The sequence below is a fragment of the Quercus lobata genome, chromosome 7 (genome assembly GCF_001633185.2).
Source record: "Quercus lobata isolate SW786 chromosome 7, ValleyOak3.0 Primary Assembly, whole genome shotgun sequence".
Taxonomy (NCBI): Eukaryota; Viridiplantae; Streptophyta; class Magnoliopsida; order Fagales; family Fagaceae; genus Quercus; species Quercus lobata.
In genome coordinates this window covers 26,266,270-26,289,687 of record NC_044910.1, presented here as the reverse complement: position 1 = coordinate 26,289,687, position 23,418 = coordinate 26,266,270, and the positions used below count along the sequence as shown (strand labels likewise).

Genomic DNA, 23,418 nt, shown 5'->3' with positions numbered 1-23,418 from the left:
AAATTATCCAACCCAAGGATTCGACCCGATCAATATGAGTTTGGTTGGGTTGGGTTGGGCTCCTATGATAGGTTGGGTTGAGTTAAAATTTTTTTAACCCATTATGGTGGGTTGGGTTGAAAAAAACCAAATTCGATTCATGCACACCCCTAATTTGATTCTTTAAATTAATGAAATTCTAACCTTTTACCTTTTACTTGAAAATAAAAAATACACTTTGATTATATTATTTAGAAAAAAAAAAAAAATCAAACTGACCATTAAATGCATATTAAATTGTGCCTTCAAAGGTGTTAATAAAATTTATAAGGAAAAAAAAACATAACTACATTAATTCTGGGCATGATCAACTTTAACTTATTGTTGGAACAAATTGTAATAGCCTGATTGGGCATGATCAACTTTAACTTATTGCTGGAACAAATTGTAAGAAAATATATGTATGTATGTAATATTGCAATTCAATTGATATCTAGCTCTCTCGCTTTCCCTCCATCCAATCATACCGTAGAGTTCAAATCCTTTCTCATCTATTATAATTATCAAATTAAAAAAAATTGAAAAAAAAATTATAGAAAAAATTACAAATTATTCTTTAAAAAAAAAAGCATTATTTTTCAAAGAGGCCCTCGAGAAGTTTCCGAAATTTTCAAATTTCCAATGTTGCGCGAGAGCAAACCAACCAGTAAGAGGACTTCCCTCTTTTCTATTTCACCAAGCTGAAGCTCTCTTGACACACAAACGGTATCTAACGCTAAGCACAAACGGCGTCAAATCACAGAGGGGAGGGAAATCAAATTTCGTTCAAACAATTCCCAAATTCCTCAACTTTACCGCATTTTTTCCCACCCCCACTCCACTCCACTCAACACAACCCAACTCTCTCTCTCTCTCTCTGTGCGGGTTTGCCCTAAGCCCAAATTTCTAACATTTGGGGCAAACAAATCGATTCGAAACCCTAGATTTTCATCGCTCTTTCTCGACGCACAGGCAAAGATAATCTGGTGGTTTTGAATCGCTTGCATTGATTTGAATTGATCGTAGAAGGTGGTGAGTTGAGTGGTTGAGTAGTGGTGGCGGTGGTGGTGTTTTGAACAGTATAGATAGAATGGCAAAGGTCGCTGCACAAGCACCTAGTTCTTTGCAAATCGGCGGAGGAGGAGCTATGAAGGCTAGCACGGGACTCAGAAGGAAAACACCATCAGAACTCAGAGTATGTTGCTCAACTTATAGAACATGAATGATTTTCATACTTATATAGGTTTTGGAGAATCCATTGATTTGGCTGCTTTATTTTATTTTCTTGATTCGGTCTTGATTTGATTAGATATATGTTGAATAAATCTAGATTTCAAATGTATCTGATAACGCTTGACAAATTTGGCATATCTATTTTAGTTTTTGTCCTGGTTTGTGTTTTGTTTGGGTGATGGGAAAATGCAAGAACGGAAAAGAAATTTGTAAGGTGGATTTGAGTCAGTTGTTGGTGGAGGAAAATTTTGTGTAACTGTTTACAGGGATTTCATGGACATTTGACTTTGAACAGTGCATTACATTTTCTAATAAATTATCAATTGTTCAAGGATGAATTTAATCATTGAACTGTTTAACCATTATTCTAACGCTCTCCCTCACGTTTGGGTCTAAGCTCCCCCTTAATAAGTGAGGGGCCTAACGTGTGGGATTTTTAACTTTTAAATGGGAGGTGGAGTGGAGGCAGGGTCCAAACTCAGGACCACCCACCTTTTGATATCTTGGAGACAGGGTTCCAAAAACTTAAGTTGTTAGGAAAGAGTAAATTTTATCGTTAACCATTATTCTGACACTTTTTGTTAAACAAAAAAATTGTTAGTTTGAAAGAAATTTGTGAGCATAATTGGAGTTAGTCTAGACCATGAGATGGAAAATCTATAGGCCTCTATAACTTGTGTCCACCATGAGTAGGACATCTTCCTGGAAGAGTAGAATTGACATAATCATACAAAGACCATACCCCTAACACTTACCCAATGGTTCAAATGAAATGAACATATAATTGTTTGGTTATGTCATGATCTTATGGTTGTTACAAATAATATCTGTCATGCAGAGCACATTGATCAGGGGATGATTTGAATTGTAATCAATGTCTTATATTCATAGGAAATTAATTATTGTATATGCCTTGTAATCCATGTTTTATTCATAGAGTTAGCTTCTGTTAATGAAAAGGTGAGGGGTCATTTGAGATGGTATGGTCTTGTGTAAGTGAAAGTGATTACTATACCATTGAGAAAGAGTGATTCGATTTAAGTCAAGTAAACAACAAATGCTAGTGGAAGACCTAAAGCAGTAGTTTTTAGAATTAATAGAAAATAACATGTTAATTAAGGAGGTGACAAAAAGTGTGATGTTGGATAGGATAGAATGACAGAGAAGAATATTTGTAATTGTGCCTAATTAGTTTGTCGAGGATCTATAACCAACCTCATTTTTTTGGGACTAACACTTTGTTTTTGTTGTTATTGCTTAGCTTATTGATGCAGACCAGGAAGAGTTCAAGGAAAAACAATATTAAATATATAAAGATTCAAGATTTGTGGTCTAGTTTTGATGTGGGACTTCCTTGGTACCTTTAATAGGTTACTTTAGTGATTATTAAGTCTTAGTATTGAGGTTTTTAGCTTAGAAAGCTGTTGGATCATTTTTAATTAAGTTTACTAAAATAAGGGCAATTTGGCAATTTCAAGATTTTCTGGAATGGGCTGTCCTTGGTTGTACCAAAGGCCCATGAGTCTTATTTTATGTTTTGAGTCATTTTCCCATTTCGTTTAGAGGTTAGTAAGTCATTTTTTGTGTGTTACTAGTATTTAGTATTCTTAGTCATTCTAGGATAACCTATTTAGAGTCCTAGTCCTAGGAAAGGATTCAATAATAGCCCATATAAAGGCTTTATTGTAGTCAATAATATTCATAGTGATTTTGATTCTAATTAAATTCAGCAGCTTATTTTTAAGCTTTGAGGGTGTGATTGCCTAGCATTTTATTTAACTTGTTCTTTGTTCTATCCCCTGTTTCAGACCCAAACAGCCATCAAGATTCATTCTTTTCTAACCTAAAACCCTTAAACATACTTATCAAAAAAAAATAAAACCCTTAAACATTAATCCTTATTCAAGAACCCTTCAAGAACTCATCAAGAAATCTAGTAAAGTGTTGAATTTCAAAGATCCTGCATCACCTATGGTAACCCTCATCATTGCATAGGATACCTGTTTCATTTTCATGCGGAACTTTTGTGTTTATTTGCCAGTGAATTTGTTCTATTTAGTTATTATGTTGAAGAAAATTTGCTAATCTCTCTCTCTCTCTCTCTCTCTCTGTCTCTCTCTCTCTCTGTCTCTCTTTTGAATTGGGATTGATGTTTCTAGCTTAGTGCTCTTAGGAGACAATTTCAATTGCTTTTAATTTTAATTTGGCTTCCAAGAAGTCTCCTGTTCCTGCTAACAATCACTAACAAATTTGATAGAGACAAAAGTACTTATGGTTCATTCATTGGTGAATGCATGACAGGGGGAGCAGTTGAAGCAGACAAATGTTATAGACCTTGTAGATGAATCTCCAGGCCCTTTGGTTGGTACAGCAAAGTATGCTTTTCCTTACTTCCCTTTTATTTAATTTTTTTGTTTTTTTTTTGGGGGGGGGGGGTGTTTATAATTCATTGAAAATTTGCCTGTTTCTGTCAGTGACACTAATGAGGTGGATAATGGGCTCAAGAAACCTGAAATCTCAAAGAATCCAAGATACATTGACACCCGAATGGATGAAGTATTTCCTGTTAAAAAGTCCAGGGTTAGAATGCTTTCTGGAAAAGAAAATGCTAAGGTGAATACATTTCCTTTTGTATGTGATTTACTTTTGAGAAATGCTAAGTGCACAACATTTTCACAACAAATCTTAAGTGGTAGGTTGTTACCGGTGGGCCAAAAAGTAATTTCAGTGGTGGGTTCAAATTAGAACCAATAACAACTTATCACCTAGAATTTGTTGTGAAAGTGTTGTGGGTGTAACACTTCTCTTTAATTTTAGTTTTTCTGGAGTACCTTATCAGTGTAGTTTAAATCTCTGAATGTGAATGCGGTTAATACTACATAAAAATTATTTTATTTTTTTCAGGAAAATAACTCAATTGAGCAAACTGGCAGCCTTAAGAATATATCTCTAATTTCATCCTTGGCTGCCAAGAGACGTCACCAACTTTTAAGGTATGCCTTTCTATATGGTCCACTCCTTTTTAGTTTTTTTACAATTTAATTAATTTTATTGAAGAAGAGAAACTACCTCATGTACAGAGGAAATATGCATAAGGTACTCCTAAAGAATGACAAAGAATGAAAGCTACAATTTAAAAGAAAGAAAACCAATGAATTTTACAGTAGAAAGTATCTCACCAAGGCCCAAAATGTGCACCAATTCCTTTCTCTCCATAGGGTCCATGACAGGCATAACAGTCTCAAATTCCAAACAATGGAAGAATGTTTACCAAACCAATTTTTTCAACTATTAAGTAGTTCAACAACACTCTTGGAAATTACCCAATGAAACCCAAACACAGATATAAAAGTCCACAGTTCATGAGCAGTGTCACAATGCCACAACAAATGATCTACTATCTCATCTCTACTTCTACACATACAACACCAATGTACCCTCTTTTAATAAGATTGTCACCAGTTAGGAGTTGCTATCCGCACAAAGAAAGCCACCCTTTTTGGAGCCTTTACCCACCAAATACTTTTCTAGGGAAACACTGCATTGAGTCAACCTCCACCTCATGCAATTATGGCCCTCACCATGTGGATGTTAGAGTACAAGATATCAAACAGAGAGTATTCCTGATTAATAATCTGATCAGGGTCCTCATTGCTCCTTTTTAGTTAATCAACAAGTCCTCATTTTCTTTTGAATTTTACATTGTTATCTCCTGCAGTAGAGAAGGTTCTGTTGCTTCTGAAGATGCCAAAGATGGTGCAGCGCAAGTCTTTCAATCAATTGGAAAGTGTAGTCAAAGTACATTTCGTAGTGTTAACGAGATTTCATCAGTCAGTGATAAATCATCTGGCTTGGCAACGATTGATATGGTATATGATCTCTGCAGTTTTCTTTTCAGATTATTTAAGCTAAGAATCTGTTAAGATTAACTTACCACTTATTTTCATAGGATAAAGCGTTAAAAGGTCTGGCTGCCCTTGATCCCCCTGCCATTTCTGGTTCACATTTTGATTCTTCTGAAAGAACCGGGGATCCTACATCAACTTATTCTGGCAATTTTTGCTCAGAGTGCCACTTACCTGGCCGAAAGGCTCCTCTAGATTTTACTCTGAAAACTTGTGTGCGAATGGTGTCCTCTTCCCCGGTGAATCGGTGAGTGTACTGGTATATCAAAGATTGTCACATTCTTAAGAGTTTATTTGTTGCCAATGCTTGGACATGAGACCATTCCATGGGATTTGGAAATCCCTTTGGTTGGGAGATCTACTGCTATTTCTTAGTAGACATGTATACATATGTGGGTGCTTATGCCATATTTTTCTGGGTATTAGTTGTTTAGGACGCTTATTGTTTGTCCATTTTGATAGTATGAGTTATATATAGCTGGTTATTCTAGTTGGTTGACTAACTCTATCTTGTTTCCCAATAATAAGGATTCATAGGTCAATCATATCTGGTACCATGCCCCAGTTCACATTCCAATTTGGTCAGTCTGAGGATCAAAACAACAGTCATAGCTCCGTTCTCACATCAACTTCACATGTTTTAAGTTCTAAAGTTATGCATTCATGGGTTTACCCTCAATCTACCTTACCATCTTCTCTCATATCAGTGTTGATTTCATCAGCAGCAGAGGGAGGTATGGTGAATAAATTTGCTTGCTTATAGTGATAAAAGTCTTCCCCCCTTGCCCTGATGCTCTATAACAGCTTTTCTCATTTATGCAGTGGAAATGGATTTCTTAAGAAAACGACAGCTTGCATGGGAGGACTCTTTTCGGAGTCTCTACTACATGCTTCGGAATAATGTTTGTAATCTATTTTATGGTAATCACCTTTTTTCACACTAGTACTGTTTATCAACACCTTTTTAGTATTTATTCATGGAGTACATTCGAAACATAGCTTACAATTAATGAATTATGCTTTATGCTAGCATCATAAGGCACATGCAATACCTTTAGAATTTAAATTATTATGTTATGCCTTAATGATACTTGTGAGTTGCGACAATCAGGGATGAGGGGACCTTGTTATTTTCTTAAGATTCACTACATTCTTGTTCTTGTAGTTGTTTCAGGAGAATTGTTTTAGATTTGCACATAACCATAACTATGTTGATGAAAATCTACATGCTTTTATTCATTTATGAGGCTTGCCTAGACAACTTTATGGAGTCTTATGCTCTTGCCTATTTCTTTAACCATTGAACTCTCATTTTAGTTTGAAATTCTACAATGACATGCTGATATTTATATAATTTTTTGTGTGGAAAACTTTCTAGTGTGTACTTCACATTTTGTGGTGATGTTCAACGGTGGTGATAGCTTGGGGAGGAACAAGCGCTCGTGCAATGCTTATATCTCGCGGTCAACCAGAGGTTTGAGGTCAATGTTAAGAGAGCATGTAAGATGTACCCCTTTACTTTTTAATCTTTTTGTCCAGAGCTTGCACTTGTTTTTTACCATACAAATATTTAGTCTTTTTTATTTTGTTACTTTGATCATTATAAGTGTGTTCTATTTTATTTATATACTGTTAGTTTGTGGCTAAAAAATAGTTTTGCTTTTGATAGAACATGGTAGGCATTTCTTATGTGAAAGTGATAATTTTAATTTTTATAATCAAAATGTTAATTTGATAATCTTTGACTCTATTTTCCCCATTGTACTTGGAACAAATCAAGCTTCGTTTGGTTATGTTGCCTTGTTTGCATTTAAGATTTACTTAAGTAGTGGTTAAAGTGGATAAATCAAGGATTTGTTGGCCTTCACATTTTCTCAGATCTCTGAATTGAAAAACTTTCTTGCTTGGAGAAAGAAAATAGTGGTGGTGCCATTGTATTATAACCACCTTATTATTTGGCTTATGATGGGCTGATCGCATGAAGAAACACTGGAGATTTCTGGTTCTGGTGATTTGCTTATGACTAGCTCTAGTGTTATATATCTTTGGGCACTGGTTTGCTGTTATTCCCTAAGTTAGGTAGCATCATAGCTTCATAGCCGCTGGAATTGGATTGTGCATTGAGATGCTATTTGGGACTGAATTGGGAGTTGGGTAGAAGCCTTGCCCAAGTTCAACCTGTATAGTTGAACAAGGATCTTATAACTCAACTTTACCTCATGTTGTGGTTACTCAAAGAAAGCTCTTGTTGGGTTGTGATTTTCAGGTTAACTGGAGTGTATATTGAAATTACTGATGAGGTTTTGTTCAATTTGGTTGTTAATAGTGCTTTAATTCCTCTTATAAAGCCATAAAATTTATTAATATGTTCTGGACAGCCAGAGGATTGGACCTTTTGTTTTGTTTTATCATATTTTTGGCTCTATGAATGGGATTGAATCCTTTACGATATAAGCAAAGATCTGATTTCTATCTAGTAATATGATTAATTCAATAAAACCCAAAACTGAATTCTGTTTTTATGTTACTTAATTGTGCTGTTGGAGTCTATAAACTTGTCAGAAAATCAAGACTAATTTAGTGTCTTCAAGCCTTTATATCAGATAATATGAGAAGATGATAGTCACAGGTTGACCATAATCCAAGTTACAGTATCAAGAGGTAGAAATGGTGCTGATGTCTGCACTGAAAGGCTAATGCTGACAGTGACAGTACACTTATATTTATCTCAGTATGTCCGGTTGCTCTGGAGTTGTGGGATATGGTTTTTGGTTTATTTGGAGTTTGTTGGGTTATGCCAATGTCTGTTGTTGAGCTTTTTGCTTGCTGGCAAGGTCGATTTGGTCACCATCGCAATGGAGATATATGGATGGTTGTCCCTCATTGTTTGATGTGGTGTATTTGGAAGGAAAGAAATAGTAGGTGTTTTGAAGACAATGAGCATTCTATGCCTGATCTCAAGCTTCTTTTTTTTAGAACCTTATTGGACTGGTTCTCAGTATGGAGAAACCATCATTTTTCTTCTTTTTTGGATTTTCTTGATTTATGTAATTTTTGTATTTGATATGTACACTCCTGTATACTTCCTGTGTACTTGGTTGTCTCTCTCTTTTCGTTATCAATAAATCCTTATTACTTATCAAAAAAAAAAAAAATTATCTCAGTATGTCTTGTTGCTACTTCAAATTTTTCTTGGATTGATTAAGGTATATTTGGTTCATTTTAATAACAATGAGTTAACAACCCACACTGACAGAATTATATTTAATATGGATTTTTCAGCATTGTTATCTGATATTCACTCTTGATAGGCTTCCCGTGACAGAATATGATTGCACACTTGTGCCTGTCATGATAATCATTTTGTTCCAGGAATTTGTAGACCTCTACAGTTAGTGTAAATTATGTACTACTGAACTGTTATCATCAAAGAATGTTTTTGTTGAGTTCTACATGTTGTCACATGCATAGTATTCCTTCTGTAAAGTCCTATATGTCCAATGATGTCTGACATCTTATTTTGACTGCAATTAATGTTTTTTAGGATGTTTGTTTCTCTATGCCTCTTTGCCACTCCAAAGTAGAGCAAGTAACTACTGAAGATCTGGTTGAGCTCTCAGAGATCGAGAAGCATAATTTGGGCCAGGTTTATATTGATGCCTTTTAATTTTGTCCTTTCCTCATTTGGCTTTCCTGCATTCATGCTTGAGGTGGACCATTAGATAACTTTCCCTGCAACATGTTGGACACTGGTAGTTGAGACTAGTCACTTCATTTTTCTGCTAAGAAACCTATCCTAGTTTTGCCATGGTCACTGTTGGACTTTATTGACCATTTGATGTATGACAGTTTTGGGCTTGTAAAGAAAACCAAAAGGGCAACCATTTGGCAAAGATTTGGTTGGAGCATGGTGATCATGCATGCCAACCCCTCTGAACTTGTCGTTTGTTTGGAAGAATTTGGTCTGTCTTATCATTGGGGAAGTATTCTGTATGAGTAGTTGTGTATTAGGGTCTTGCCCAAGCCCAACTACTTTTGATGTTGCTTTTTGTGCATTTTAACTTATTGGGCTTTCTGAATGCAGACTCGGCGCCTGAGTTCCTTGTCTGACATCGATAATAGCTCACAGTCGTTGCTGGTTTTCAGTGGCAATAAGAATGTACATGGTTTGTATGATTTTTTGTTAAATTATAGGTACGTGTGAAGTTAATTAAGTTTCTAAAAGACAACTTTGTTAGTAACTTGAGTTTTCAGATACTACATTATCAGTGTAAATGAATTGAACTCTCACTTCTACTCTCAATTATCGGTTATCCTGTTGCAGATCTCACTCTTTTTTTCTTGTGGTTGTCTCCAGATCTTTCTTGACCTCCTTGACTGCTATGGATGTTCCTTTATTATGTTCACCTGTGCCATTTCAGAATGCCGCTCTTTCTGCTCCAGAGGTGTGTGTAAATATGTATACTAGGGTTCCTCAAACAAGAGAGTTTCACATATCATAGGTCTTATTAGAGTTCAAAACATGCTCAAACCACCAAATCTTGGGTTATTCTCTTTGCTAGACTCATGAGTCAGCATATCTGGTAGTTGCCATAAATCAGAGTTTTATTTCATTAAGAGTCTTTTTTTGGTTGGAGCATAATGCTTGAAAAGATCATTGCTCTTGCAAAAATTATTTGTTGTCAAACTTCTGCATTGCTGCCTTATTATTTATTACTAATAACTTGTTGCTAAGTGGTTTTACCTTCTATGGTACTTTAGGGGAGAAGGTTTTTTGTTTGACTTGTATTATCCATTACTTGTAATTTTCTGGAATGTATCAGCACTTGTTATTTTGAGTCAATAAGTATTTGTTGCTATTGCTCATTGCTGTGAAACACATTAAATCTATCTTTCTTTTTTTTCCAGGTTAGATGCATGGAGTTGAAAAGGGCAGACCATATTGCTGCACCTCCCAAAGGTTCCACTAAAGATGGTGAGTGCATACAAGGTTCATCTGCTGGTCTCTGCTATACCATTGAAATTAAGGATGCATATCTTCCGCCATGGATTATATGCAGTGTATGCGCAGTTATGGGCTCTGAAGGCAGAAGCTTTGAGGCAAGGTATCATAAAAAGTTATCTTTTTTAAAGTGATACTAGCTCTCACATGATTGACATTCTTGAGTTGTTCTTGAGCTATCATTTCTTATAAAATTGCTTTGGATTTGGGGGATTGGCTCTGTAGGGCCCAGCTAATCTGATAATTGTCTGTCTTTGGAGGCTAATCTGGATTCTGGACAAATAAAATTAATGGTACCAAGGGCAAAACTTGTTTGTGTTTTTAAAGCTAAAATGCTTGGGTCATTATCTGCCTTTTTAAAAGAAATTATGGCTGAAAAAGAGCAAGGTGACTTTCTTTTTGTTGTAAATTGCTCATTTTAGAATTATTCTTCTCATATGTTAATTGAGCAAGCATAAGATGTAATCATTACTGTAATATTGCTACACTAGTAACTGCTAAATAGGCTACTTATCCAATTAAAAGAGAGTGACATTACCACAGGTCCACTGTCACATTTTAAGCTAAAACTAGCAGTTCTAGTCTTCAATTGTAGTTGGAACAGCTAGAAAGTGCTGCCACTCTTAAATTAGCAAAATTGGACAAGGAAGGTTGAGAGCATATCAAGTATATAAGTGGTTCAATTACTTTGTTATGATGATGGATAGTTCAGTTGATTTGCTGGAAGTGTGGGAAGGTATCGATGCAAAAAATGATAGAAGCGGGTTTTTTTCTTTTCTTTTTTGGGAGGTGAATTCATAGAGATGTCAAAATGCCGGTAGGAATGGATTTTGCCTGCCCCAAAAGATATATATATATATATATATAATTTAATTTAATTTTTATACATATCCTATACCATTCTCAAAACTCTTGCCTCTCTCTCTCTCTCTCTCTCACACACACACACACACACAGTACTCTGACCGCTCCCCTCCTTACCTCGTTGTGTCAGTGCCACCTCACAATTCATGCTAAGCCATTAGGCTTCACCCGGTTGTTGCATGAATTAACGTATTTATGAGTATCACTTGATTTTGAACCTGAGTATTTTTCCCCCAAAAATGTCTTCCTAGACTACTACACACAGGTGCACCCAATTTGTCCTGAATCTGAGTCTTCATTGTTTTGCAACTGTCACACCATGCTGATAGACTGTGCTACCTCCTGAGGTTTATTTTACAAATTAAATAGAGGTTCATGTGCATTAATAGCAATTGTCATATGTTTTGAAATTACTGGATGATGATTACTGTTATTTAGTACTTACTAATTTTGGGTGGTTTTTCAGTTTTATAACAGAGCCTACCTCGGTTGGCTTGAATGTAGCCCTTGGAGCAACTTGTGAGAAATCTGATTCTCAAGCTGCAGCAGGCGAAGGCTTGCAAGAAAGTAGCTTTGCTTTTGGTATTCCAGAAGCCATTGTTACTCCTTCCTTGTGCTCAGGATATTTAAAAGGGTTGAAATATGACAATGGTTCTTATACAGCTTCTCTTTCTCCTATATGACATTCTGCTTTCATGATCCAAAGATACAGCAATCATGTTTTCACAAATTGTTGCTGATTGATTTGATCCTCAAACCCAGATTGATCCTTTTTTTTTGCATTTTGATTTTGTATAATCTTATGAGTAATATTTCTTGGCTAATGCTTCTATAAAAGTCTTTTATCATCTCATTCTTTTAAAAATATTTTCCCATTTTGGCTAAGTGAAATTTGCCTCACAAATTGGCTGTGTTCATGTTATGTCCCATGTACACGTGGAACCAAAAAGATGCAGCTGTAGCAAATAGTGATGCTGAGATAATGATAACGCCTCAAGTATTAGTTACTTGAATTTAAGTTGTGGATTAGGATGGGGACCATCTGATGATAGGACTCTCGTGGATAGGATTAGATGATAAAGTTATCTTGTGCCATTTGAATCAGTCCAATATGTATTTAAATGCTAGTATGAGAAATAAGAGGCAAGCAGTAAATTAACCAAAAAATCTGTTCTCACTCTTAGTTCAGGAGGCTAGTTATCTCGAATTGACTAATATATCTTTTAATTATCCCAGTTCACAATAGTTCAGTCTAGCAAGGTTAATTTATTAAGTTCCAAGGTGGTTGTGGTGCCCTGCCCCCTTTATTTAAGATTAGTCAAGAGAATGATATTATCTTAAGTTTATTTTCTTGTTCCTTGTAAATATGCCTGCAACTCAAGTACGATTTTTCATTGCTGTTGGTACTTTTGAGTCCTAAACAAAAAAGCATTGCAGCTGGGACAAATATTGACACTTATTGGTGACTCAGGTCTGTCATCCTAATGGGAAAAATGATTTTAAGTAGGGTATGTGGAACTTTGAAGTTTGAAGGCCATGTCTGAATAAATATAACCAATAGTTAAATTCCTTTTCTGTTATGCATTTGATCTCTACCACAAACCCAATCCCCTCTAGAAATAAACAAGAAAAAAAAGACCTTGGCCATCCATCACTATCTGAAAATCTTAGTAAGGATGTGGGTGCTGACAAAGAGAGCTGCCGGGGGGAGGGGGATACATCCAATAACAGTGTCAAAACCATGCAATGCCTATTTTGGGCAGTGTTTAGTTTATGCCATTTACCTGGATTTCAGGTGCTTGAGGACACCTCATTTTTGGGCACGCCGTACATGTAGTTTGAACTTGGCTCAGCCATTTCCAAGGCATGTGATCTTTAGTCAAAAAGCCTCTTAGATTAACCTGTAGGGATTATTGATCAATTCATACCCTTAAAGAATGTAAGGGATACAGAGTTATCTCCCATTGTGTAGTTCACCAAATGAATTTCCAATGCAACAAAAATGTTAAGGTGGCTAACCGCTTTCTTTTTGTGAAAATTAATGAAACCTTTCTTATTTACTTCATTCTTTATTCTTGTAAGTTGTAACTATGCATGTGAATAGATAGTACTTGGCAGTTGGCACACATCACAGCTTGATGGGAACATCCAATGCAATGTAGTATTCATTATGATCTCATTTCTATCGATTGAATGGTCACTGCCCTTGGGGTTCTTGATGCTGATGAAAATGGTTGTATTAGAAAGGATTTGTGAGTTTTTATCAAAATGAAAGAAAGGGTACGCAAGCTATGAAAACCAAAAAAGAAAGAAATTTGAGACAGAAAACAAAATGAAGAGAGGAAATGAAAGTTGTATTTCATAACACTCACTTCTGATACCTTACATCTTTATTTATACTAGTACAGATCCTATACAATCCAAGTGAATCCACCGTGTGATTGAATGTATAATGAGCACCAGCTTCTCCGAATCTAACTGTAAAACAGTTGACTTGGTTACAAATGGCTAACAACTAATAAACTAACTTCACTGCTGCTAACTGATTACAAAACTAGTTCAGTTGCAGTGCTCTGCTGGAGATTGAGTTGTATCGTGTGCTTCAACAAACTTGGGCTTAGCTTTATGATCACTTACAAGGTTTTCTTTGAAGATTGGGTGATTCAGGTCAAATTTGTTAGTTTCAATAATTAAGCTCGAATTCTCTCCTATTTGCTAAGAACAGCAGTACAGCTTGTAGGTTTGTTTTAAAACAAGGGATTGTCAACTGCAGGCTTCTACCAGAAATCGGTACAAGAACAGGCACCTCCTTTAAAATGATGGAACCTGTTTCGGTCTCTCACAATTAACTCTCTCTCAAATACCTTTGAGATCAGCTTTGTAGCTGTGTGGCAGTCCTCACATACCCTTAAGTTTTTGACTATCCGAATTGGTGACTGAGCTTTAGTCTTCATGATTCCAAATGCAATGGCAAGCTTTTCACTATGCCTGTTAAGAGCACTTTCTTTTTCCTCTTCATCTATGTCAAACAATGCATCAGCAGTATTCCCAGTGTACCCTGCCAACCTTATCTTCCTCAGAATCTCATCCCACATTTCTTCAATCTTCTCTATTTCTGGATGTGTTTTGTCTCCCATGGTGAAGTTATGGATTTTCCCATCCATCTCAATCAGGCTGTAGCCCGGGGGTTTCTTAACTCCTTTCTCCTTCATGATTTTTCTCATGGTTACAACATTTTCCCACTTGTTTGCTCGTGCGTATATGTTTGATAGTAGCACATAATAGCCGCTGTGTTCTGGCTGCAACTGGATCAAAATCTTGCCCACCCATTCCCCAATTTCCGCATTTTTGTGAATACGGCAAGCTCCAAGCAATGCTCCCCATATTGGAGCATTAGGCTTCATTGGCATTTCATGGACAAACTTCTCAGCTTCTGCTAGCTTCCCTGCTCGACCTAGAAGGTCAACCATACATCCATAGTGTTCCAATCTAGGCTCAAGCCCGTAATCTCTTTTCATGTTCTCAAATATTTCGAAACCTCTTTCTACCATTCCACCATGGCTGCAAGCTGACAACACTGCAGTGAATGTTATGTCTCTAGGGGTTAGCCCTGTCTTCACCATTTCTGAGAAGTATTCAAGTGCCCTCTTGGCAAAACCATGCATAGCTAATCCAGCAATGAGGGCTGTCCAACTCAACGCGTCCCTTTCTGGTAGTTCCTCAAAAACCTGAATAGCTTTCTCAATACTCCCACATCTTGCATACAAGTCCACAAGAGCAGTTCCAAGGATTAAATTCATAGTAATGTTATTTCTCACAACATAATCATGAACTCTTTCCCCAAGTTCAAGAGCCCCCAGATGAGCACATGAAGATATCACACTGACCATGACTGTCTCATTTGCCCGTACCCCTTCTGACTGCAAAACTTGAAACAATTCAACAGCCTTCTCAAAATGATTATTCCGAGCATACCCACTTATCATTATGCTCCATGTAACCAAGTTTTTCTCGGGCATTCTATCAAACAATTGACGTGCAGAATGGACGTCCCCGCATTTGTTATAACCTGCAATCATGGAAGTCCAAGAGACAACATCTAAACGATTTATTCTGCGAAAAATGTGGCTTGCTGCCTTAATATCCCCAAATGTAGCATACATATGAACAAGGGAATTTTGTATATAAACATCTAATTGAAAACCATGCTTGATGATGTGACCATGGGCTTGAGTGCCCATAGCTACAGACCCCAATTGAGTACATGATTTGACCAAAAATGGGAATGTTATATTATCAGGCAATAGGTCTAGGCGCTGCAATTGGGTATAAAAATGAAAGGACTTGTGTGGGATTTCACTAGCTGAATAACCCCTTATTAATGCATTGTAGATAAAGAGATTGGGGTTTTCAATTTGGGAAAAAAGCCTTGTGGCATAGTCTAGCAAACTACTTGTTTTGAGTGTGCTGTCAATGCAAAAGGCAATCAAACGGCTGGCTGCAAAGACATCAAAGATGATATGGGTTCTTATCATATGACCATGTACGATCTTCAGGTGGGAAAGGGTGGAGCAGGATTCAAGTAACAATAGCTTGGGATTCTTTAGCTTCAGTGTCTTCAATATTAAGCTGCTACTGCTACCATTCATTGTCTAAAACACTATAACATGTTTCAGTTACAAACACCCCAAATGCCAATGGAGTTGAAAATGCAAAATTGTAAAGTACACGTTTGGAGCTAGTAATTATGCCCACGTAACAAAAATACGAAAGCAGTGAGAGCGTGACAAGCCATTTCTAGGCTCTACCTTGCGTTACAAATATATGTGGCAAAACGGGTGCGCTGGGTCCCGTAAAAAAACAGTCATTTTAAGTGACTTAGAAACGTGCTAGGATTATATAGGTGCGACTTGCGAGTTAGGTTGGATATATATATCCAACCTAACTCGCAAGTCGCCCGTGCCAGGATTATATAGGTGCCAGGATTTTCTATGTTTTTATTTATTTTTATTTTTTATAATTTTAAAAAATATATATGTATTTACCACTGTAAGTCAAATTACTTAGTGTAAAATGCAATGTTTTATTATTATTATTTTTTTTAGAAGAAAATGCAATACTTTATGTTTGAATTTACTGTCCATTCGTTAATGGTACACCAACTTCTATTAAACATAGAGTATTTAATAGTGGAAAGTCAAACAACATTTCACTACCCAGCCTTTCAAGAGTGAAACAATTTTTTAGTGAAAATCTATATCTATATTTATATTATCATCATATACATTTAAGAACAAACAACTTATTCTTGTGGTTCTTGCTACTTCATTTTTATATACATGGTAACCCAATGGATTGGTGGATTTTTTGGGATTTACACGGTTTTGCACTTATGAAATATTATAGTGTCTATATATATATATATATATATATATTAGGTTGGGCTTATGTTCAATGACCAGTTCTACTAGACACGTTGAGATGTGGATATGTGCTTAGTTTTGGACATGTGTCTATATCCTAACATGTTTAGTGGAACTGGCCACTGGACAGAAGCTTTTTCCCATATATTTTTATATAAAAATAAAATAGAATTTATCAAAGTTCTTTTCACATGTTGTTACTTTCTTTTTTTGGATATACACGTCACTAAAAAAGGGAAAAAAAGTCCAATATAGCTAAATGACATAGAAACATACATTTGTTTCTCAAAAAAATAAAGAAGAAGAAGATAGAAACGTACACAAACTTTTTTTTTGATATCGTTTAGGGAAGAGAATGCAATATCTAATGTTTAACTTAAAATTCTTAAATTAATTAAAAATTAAAAATTTATCACAATTTTAAATTCTACATGGAACTCTTCTAATAAGATTATATACCTCATAACTTTTAGGGGTGAGCAAATAGCTTATGTTGTAACTTTTAAAAGTTGTAATGGCCCTCAGCTTACAATGTTAAAACTTACAAGCACCAGGCAGGTAAGTTCATGGCTCAGCAGAGGTAAAAACTGTGTCATAACTTGTACCCACGCCTAGTTAACAGTTCGGTTTGGATCTCAGGATTTCGGTTAAGTTTATGTTGGAGTTCGGAGCATTCGAAGTTCATGGATTGGCCAGTGTGTCTTAATGGCGGCTCAAGTCCCAGAACTCAAAAATTATCTTGTGTATCCGTTTTATAGAGTATGGCCCCATATACTTCTGAGTGCCAGGGCTTTATAGGACGGACGCATAAGATGCTATCTAAGGCCTAAGGTGTTCATTTTTTAATGGTTAAACCCTTTTATAAAAAGGTCACACCTAATTATAAATTGTAAAGTGATGTTAGCGATATTACAAATTTTACTAGATGAGCTTACAAACTGATGTGTCATCAATTATGAGAAAAAAAAATCAAAAATTCATTTATTAGGTGATTGAAGCTAGGGCTAAACCAAGCAGTAGATATTGAAGCTCTGGATGCTATTCTAGCCCTGGAATTAGCTGCAAAAATTGGCTTGGACAGAATTGTGGTGGAGGGGAATTCGAAAATAATCACTGATGCTTTGGACAGTAAAGAAACAGGTCGCAGTGTATGGTTTGCTTGTTGAGGATGCGTGTGTTTTTGAAAGTAATTTTTCCGAATTATCCTACCCTCAGTCTCATGTTAAGAGGGAGGGTAACAAAGTAGCTCATTGTTTGGCGAAGTTAGAGGTTAATTTTACAGATCGTGAGTGTTTGGATGTAGGATATTCCACCATTAGTTTTTCCTTTTGTTCAGGCTGATCTAACCTCTTTTTCAAAATAAAGATAGTTGTTTTCTTTCTCAAAAAGGAAAAGAAAAAGAAAAAAAGGTGATTGAAGCTCATCAATCACATTAATTACTACATCAATTTGTATATTTATATAGAAAAATATGTACTACTTTTAGCATTTTATGGAATCATATGATAATAAAGTGGTTTAAAAAAAATTAAAAAAAGTTGTACTCTATTTTTCTTACCTCCAAAAATGTTTCCAATATATTAAACCAATAGAAACTCAAACCAATTGAAAATCATAAATTGTTTGAGGAAAAAAAAAAGTTTTGAGACATTGATTTTAATTTGTAAACCAATATTCTATACGATAAATTGTCAATATTAACAACAAAACCAAAATTGATAATGATGTATTATTTTATCCAAGATAAAATAAATCTCCTTTTCTAAAAGAATAATAAAATTTCTTCTTCTTTTTTGCTAAATTTTATATTCAAACCATTATATTTGATTCTCTATATAAAATTTATTTAATTTGCTTAGTATTAACTCATCAAATCAACATATCATTCACTATATGAAATTTATTTAATTTGGTTAGTATTGATTCATCAAAATATTTGTATAATTCATCAAATTAACCTTGATTTTGTTAGTACTAAATTTAATTGATATTAAGTCTAAAAGACCCCATTCATTCAAATTTATTGACTTAGATGCCCAACTATATCAAGCCGGGCAGTTTTATTGCTCACATGCTGTCGCCTGGCCTTTGAACCATAAGGGCAATCAATGTTTTCCATTATGCATTAGCTGCTGGGAACACTGCTTTTAACTGCAATTTATAAATCATTCATTCCTCATAAAACAGATATTTATAATTCTTTCATTATTGACTTAAGAAATGAATTTTTTTTGTCCTAGGGGTTAAAATCCTTTAATAAAACTTCTAGGCTCAATAGTATGAAATGAATTTATTTTCCTAGGGATTAAGATCCTTTAAAACTTCTAGGATGTCTTTGTCGTGGAATTCTTAAAATGCTATGCTTATCCATTCATTGAAAAATAAGTGAATTGAATTTTTTCATGTCATCAAAATAGGACCAATCAATGTTTATTAAAATATTGATGTAGCATAATCCAATCCACTCGTTTCACAACAGATGAATAGGATTTGTAGAATTCCACGGTGGAGTTACCTCTTAATGTGTTTATCACTTGCATTAAAACATAAACAAATTGTGAAGCAAAGTGCATTAATATTGTAAAAAAAAAACTGATGTAAATTGATGTCTATCAAAAAATCAATGTCAAAATTGTTTAAATGGTACACCTCTCAGAAAGCTTGAAGCAGATACAAAAACTGTTTCACTCCAAAAAATCAGCTATCATTCCAGAGTATTAGTCTGGTTTTGTGGCCTTCATATGTGTCTGCCTAGAAAGAAAACTTGAAAGCACCCACCTTGGAATCTGTAACTGAATCCCAGAAGGACTGTTTCTGCTGTGCCTTTTTCTCCTCTGCTTTTTGAACCAACTGGTCTATAGTCCCAGGGAAAGAAGTTTCTATAGCATTCTTAAACTTATCATGCAAATTCACCCGATCTCTTGTTCCAGATACTAGTGCATTTGCGTTTGGGCGCTTAAGAAAATCCAAAACATTCAACAAATTTCTCCTGCCACATATAAACCATAGATCCATAAATAATTTTAATATAGTTAATAGGAAAATTATACTGCCTATTTTGAAATAATTAGAAGAGTAATGTCATTAGATCACTGGTATAAGTTACTCCAGTTCTTCAATGCCTTTCAATTAAATTTTCAGGTGGTGAAAAAGCCCAGGTTTTAATGTGAAGTAGTACAGGCATGGTTGTTAAATTGGTGTAAGGGCGTAAGGCAGCCTACTATGATCTCTCCCGAACCCTGTAAAAGTGGGAGCTTTGTTCATTGAGTATAGCCTTTTTTTTAGTAAAGGCATGGTTGTTGAATTACTGCTCTAACTGGAGAGAAGAATTTCTATCTACAGATGAAACAAAATTAAAGAGAAAGGGCAGTATCCCTAAGGCACTGATAAAAGCCAAAAGCCTAGCTGATGTAAAACTAAAGCAGTAAGGCATACATTTCATGATCGCTTACATTTCTTCATTGCTATATTTTCATCCATGACTAATGTGAATATGCCACCTGGGCAACCATACAAGGGTTAACTCAGACCACAAGATGATGCGAATGGACTGTTGGCTTTGCAAATTTGTCTTATCCACCAAAAAAAAAAAAAAGGTACTAGGGGAAACAAAAACATTTACTGACCCCTGATTATTGTCTGCACTCCAAGCTAAATTCCACTCCACTTCCTACCTTTTGACACCCTTGCTTGGCCCCTTATCCAAGGGGTGGTTAAGCAACAAAGGCATACTGTCCACTCATATGACCATGACTGTACCATCATTTTTTTAAAATTACCCACGCATCCTGTGGGTTTTGAAACCAGGACCTCATCCCCCACCTTACTCTTACAATAGAAGGAGATGCGATTTGAGCTAAAGCTCATAGGCCTATCACATCAATTTTTTTTTTTTTTTTTTTGATAAGTACCTATCCCATCAACTTGAGAAATGAATTTCAAGATAAAAGGCTTTGTTATTTAAAAGGTTGTTCATAAGGATCTCATAATATTCCATGATTTCGTCATCTATTCCACTTTTACTGGACACCTAGGCTTGATATGCGTATCATAACATTAGATGAATACATTTGGGAGCTATAATCTCACATCTCATTGCTCAAAACAGTGAGCTAAGTGCTCCTTGAGGTACATGAGAACATTACAATGATACAATCATTTTTCTTCATTTTTTTTAATTGGAAAGTTACACATGCATCCGATGAGTTTTAAACCTAAACCTCACCATCCACCCATTTTTGTGGCAGTAGAAAGTGTCATTTAAGTCAGAACCCAACCACAACTACATTACAATCAAATATTAACTTCACCAAAGTTTGTTTGAGGAAATATAATGGCCTTGCTCCCAGCCTAAATGGTCTTTGAGCTTCTTCTCCATCAACTTACTTCCTTAAACACCCACTGAATATGTTGCCCCATTAGGTACTTCAAATTTCAACAAAAAATATTATCAACACCATTCATCTTAAAAGTAGTTCCTTTTGAGTTGTTTACACTATGATCTAAGTTTTGCATAGACCCAATACCAGAAGCAATCGTCCAAAAGAAGTCCCTGACTTTAAATCATCAAAAACAAAATATTCATTTGAAACATGACCACTTATAATGAGCAAAGTTTCAGACTCTTGATGGGAACAAGCAATCACCTTCGTTTCCTTGCAAAGCACTCCTACTTTTTGTCTCTTAATAGACCCATATTTACAGCAACAGAATTACAAGCAAATGCTTAAGAAATTTGCTCAATTATTTAAGGGGCAAATTGACTATAGTTTGCTGTACTTATTGAACAAACAGGCATAAGAAACGTTTTGTGCCATCAACTTTGGCAAGTAAATTATTAAGACTTTTTTCTAGGTAAATCGGTTGAGTGGATTTGACCCCTGGACATGTCCCTCCACTTGGGAGGGACATATGAGTTGGCCTAAAGGTAATTGACTCATTGGCAAGTAAATAATTAAGAAGAGGACATAGCAAAGGCCAGTTGTTAATTTTTTTTTTTTTTAATATTATTATTTTAATAAAAGTAAAGGTCAGTTCTTAATGACTAAAAAACATTGTTCACCACAGTTGCCGGTTAACAAAGGCCAGTCTCAACATGCAGGTAATGGATGTTTTAAGCCATGAAACAAATAAAAATTGTAAGGATCATACCTGCTAACAAAATTCTGTGTAATGGCAATAGATTCCTCAAGGTTGATCACCAAATGCCACCATCCATTAGGCACAAAGATCACCTCCCCAGCCTTGCAGATGCACTCAATAGGTTTCTTTTCCCAATTTTTTGTTGCACCATAGAAGTTCATGAACCACTCAATAATTGATACAGGACATGCCACCTCTGCACCATCCGGGCTTGGATGCACTCCTGGGGGAACCACATCAGGAGGAAACAAGATCCACTTCTTGGACCCCCTGATCACTGCATTCCAAGCAGATGTCGAATTAGGATCGATATGGAATGATGAACCAGACCCAGCTGGTCCCATTATAATCCACCTATAATCTGGCCTCTCATTGCCCAAAACACCAAACAAGTCCTCCCTAAAGTACGCTGGAACTTCATATTCTGAACCCAATTTTGGAACCTTTTCTGCAAATTTTGGGTCAAACAAATACAATGGCCTTTCCTCCCTCACCTGATCTGAGTACCTAAAGTACTCCTGAAGCTTCATATCCACCGGCCCAACTGCAAACTGAACATCACCACACAATCGAAGCAAATAATCTCTATCCCAATTTTGCAATGCAACCCAATTATCCAAACACCCTTCCAACAACACTGGTTTATTCGGTTCCTCAAAGTTCAACACGAAATCCTCCACCGAAATTCCCTTCCTTCGTATAATATTATCCCTTTGAAGCCATTCAGGTTTCATTTCCAGATTAGCACAGAGCCAACTCTGAAACAAATAATCAGAATAAAAATCACTCACTCTCAAACCCGAAACACCAACACTTGAAACATCAAATGAAGGGTAACAAGCCGCAACAAAAGTAGATTTCCAAGACCCATTATATAAAAACCCAGCATTCAGATTTTCCAATACAAGGTTCCTCCAAAGAGGTTCATGGTTAGTGAAAACATAGAAAGATTTGCTAACAGTGGCCAAGACCCCCAAGTGGGTCCCACCCAAGAGTCCTAAAATGTCAAGAACAAGCTCATCAGTGAGGGTTTGGAGGTTACCTAAGCCAGTGTTTCTGGAGTTGATAGAACCCGGGTTGATATACAGATTGCCCAGTGGTTGAACCCCATGAGTGTGTGAAGGAGCAGCTGAGGTCTTGAGGTTGAAACCTTCTTCACAATCTTCTTCTTCTTCATAGTTTTGTTTTTTGGAAACACGTGTGTTTGAGTTCTTGTTCTTGTTTTTGCTTTTGTTCTTTTTTCTCTTCTTGTTTATGGTTTGAGATAATAAGCTCTTGCACCTTAGCATTGTCCGAGGTTTTTGTGTGGCGCTGTGGGTTCTGGTGTCCAAATGCGAAGGGTTTAGGCGTTTAGCATTTGGTGGGTAAAAACAGAAACAGGCGTTTCTCTCGGTGTTCTGAGAAACGGTTTCGAGTTTCGACGCAAAAGTGAAACACGTTTCGTAGCGTTTTTTGGGCTGGGCCAGGCTGGGCTTTCGTATGTGCTAGCCACAAGACCAGTCAAAAAGCCCGAGAGAGATGTAATACTAAAAACCAGTGGAGCCGAACGACTTGTCGTTTTGTAACACAAACGAGGATTGGTGGGTTATATATATATTTTGCCTGTTTGATTTGTTACCCCTATTTTTCAGTGTTTTGAAAATTGGAATTTCTTGTAAAATTTATACAAAGAAGAAGAAGAAGAAGAAGAAGAGAGATTAAAAAAAAAAAAAAAAATGTAGTTTTAATGCTTTACCAAACGGGCATTGAACCAGGTGGCCACCTTGCCAAGATGACCAAGTTCACGTCAAGTCTCTATTGGTCAAATTATATACTCTTATTTTATTATAAT

General features: G+C 35.9%; 3 protein-coding genes across 3 annotated transcripts; 1 reads left to right on the top strand and 2 right to left on the bottom strand.

Moving 5' to 3' along the window:
* The first annotated feature begins 689 nt into the window (after window positions 1-689).
* LOC115953259 (protein downstream neighbor of son homolog) lies at window positions 690-11,887 on the top strand. Its single transcript, XM_031070852.1, has 14 exons — window positions 690-1,213; window positions 3,553-3,626; window positions 3,726-3,864; window positions 4,156-4,244; window positions 4,970-5,120; window positions 5,201-5,403; window positions 5,685-5,890; window positions 5,979-6,077; window positions 6,535-6,656; window positions 8,701-8,802; window positions 9,241-9,350; window positions 9,514-9,601; window positions 10,065-10,261; window positions 11,489-11,887. The coding sequence occupies exons 1-14, from the start codon at window positions 1,109-1,111 to the stop codon at window positions 11,703-11,705; spliced, it is 1,902 nt and encodes a 633-aa protein (XP_030926712.1). The 5' UTR covers window positions 690-1,108; the 3' UTR covers window positions 11,706-11,887.
* Window positions 11,888-13,345: 1,458 nt separating this feature from the next.
* LOC115952228 (pentatricopeptide repeat-containing protein At5g06540) lies at window positions 13,346-15,846 on the bottom strand. Its single transcript, XM_031069318.1, has one exon. It carries the CDS (start codon window positions 15,669-15,671, stop codon window positions 13,800-13,802), a length of 1,872 nt encoding a protein of 623 aa, XP_030925178.1. The 5' UTR covers window positions 15,672-15,846; the 3' UTR covers window positions 13,346-13,799.
* Window positions 15,847-19,012: 3,166 nt separating this feature from the next.
* On the bottom strand, window positions 19,013-22,950 carry LOC115953865 (F-box protein At5g06550). The gene is made up of 2 exons (XM_031071687.1): window positions 21,597-22,950; window positions 19,013-19,434 (listed from the first exon to the last, which is right to left on the bottom strand). The coding sequence occupies exons 1-2, from the start codon at window positions 22,874-22,876 to the stop codon at window positions 19,197-19,199; spliced, it is 1,518 nt and encodes a 505-aa protein (XP_030927547.1). The 5' UTR covers window positions 22,877-22,950; the 3' UTR covers window positions 19,013-19,196.
* Between the last annotated feature and the right edge of the window lie 468 nt (window positions 22,951-23,418).

Coding starts and splice junctions, on each gene's coding strand:
- LOC115952228 (XM_031069318.1), bottom strand. CDS start 15,671: ATGAATGGTAGCAGTAGCAGCTTAATATTGAAGACACTGAAGCTAAAG.
- LOC115953259 (XM_031070852.1), top strand. CDS start 1,109: ATGGCAAAGGTCGCTGCACAAGCACCTAGTTCTTTGCAAATCGGCGGA. Junction 5,404..5,684: donor TCCTCTTCCCCGGTGAATCG/GTGAGTGTACTG, acceptor CCCAATAATAAG/GATTCATAGGTCAATCATAT. Junction 8,803..9,240: donor AGAAGCATAATTTGGGCCAG/GTTTATATTGAT, acceptor TTCTGAATGCAG/ACTCGGCGCCTGAGTTCCTT.
- LOC115953865 (XM_031071687.1), bottom strand. CDS start 22,876: ATGCTAAGGTGCAAGAGCTTATTATCTCAAACCATAAACAAGAAGAGA. Junction 19,435..21,596: donor ACACAGAATTTTGTTAGCAG/GTATGATCCTTA, acceptor TATATGTGGCAG/GAGAAATTTGTTGAATGTTT.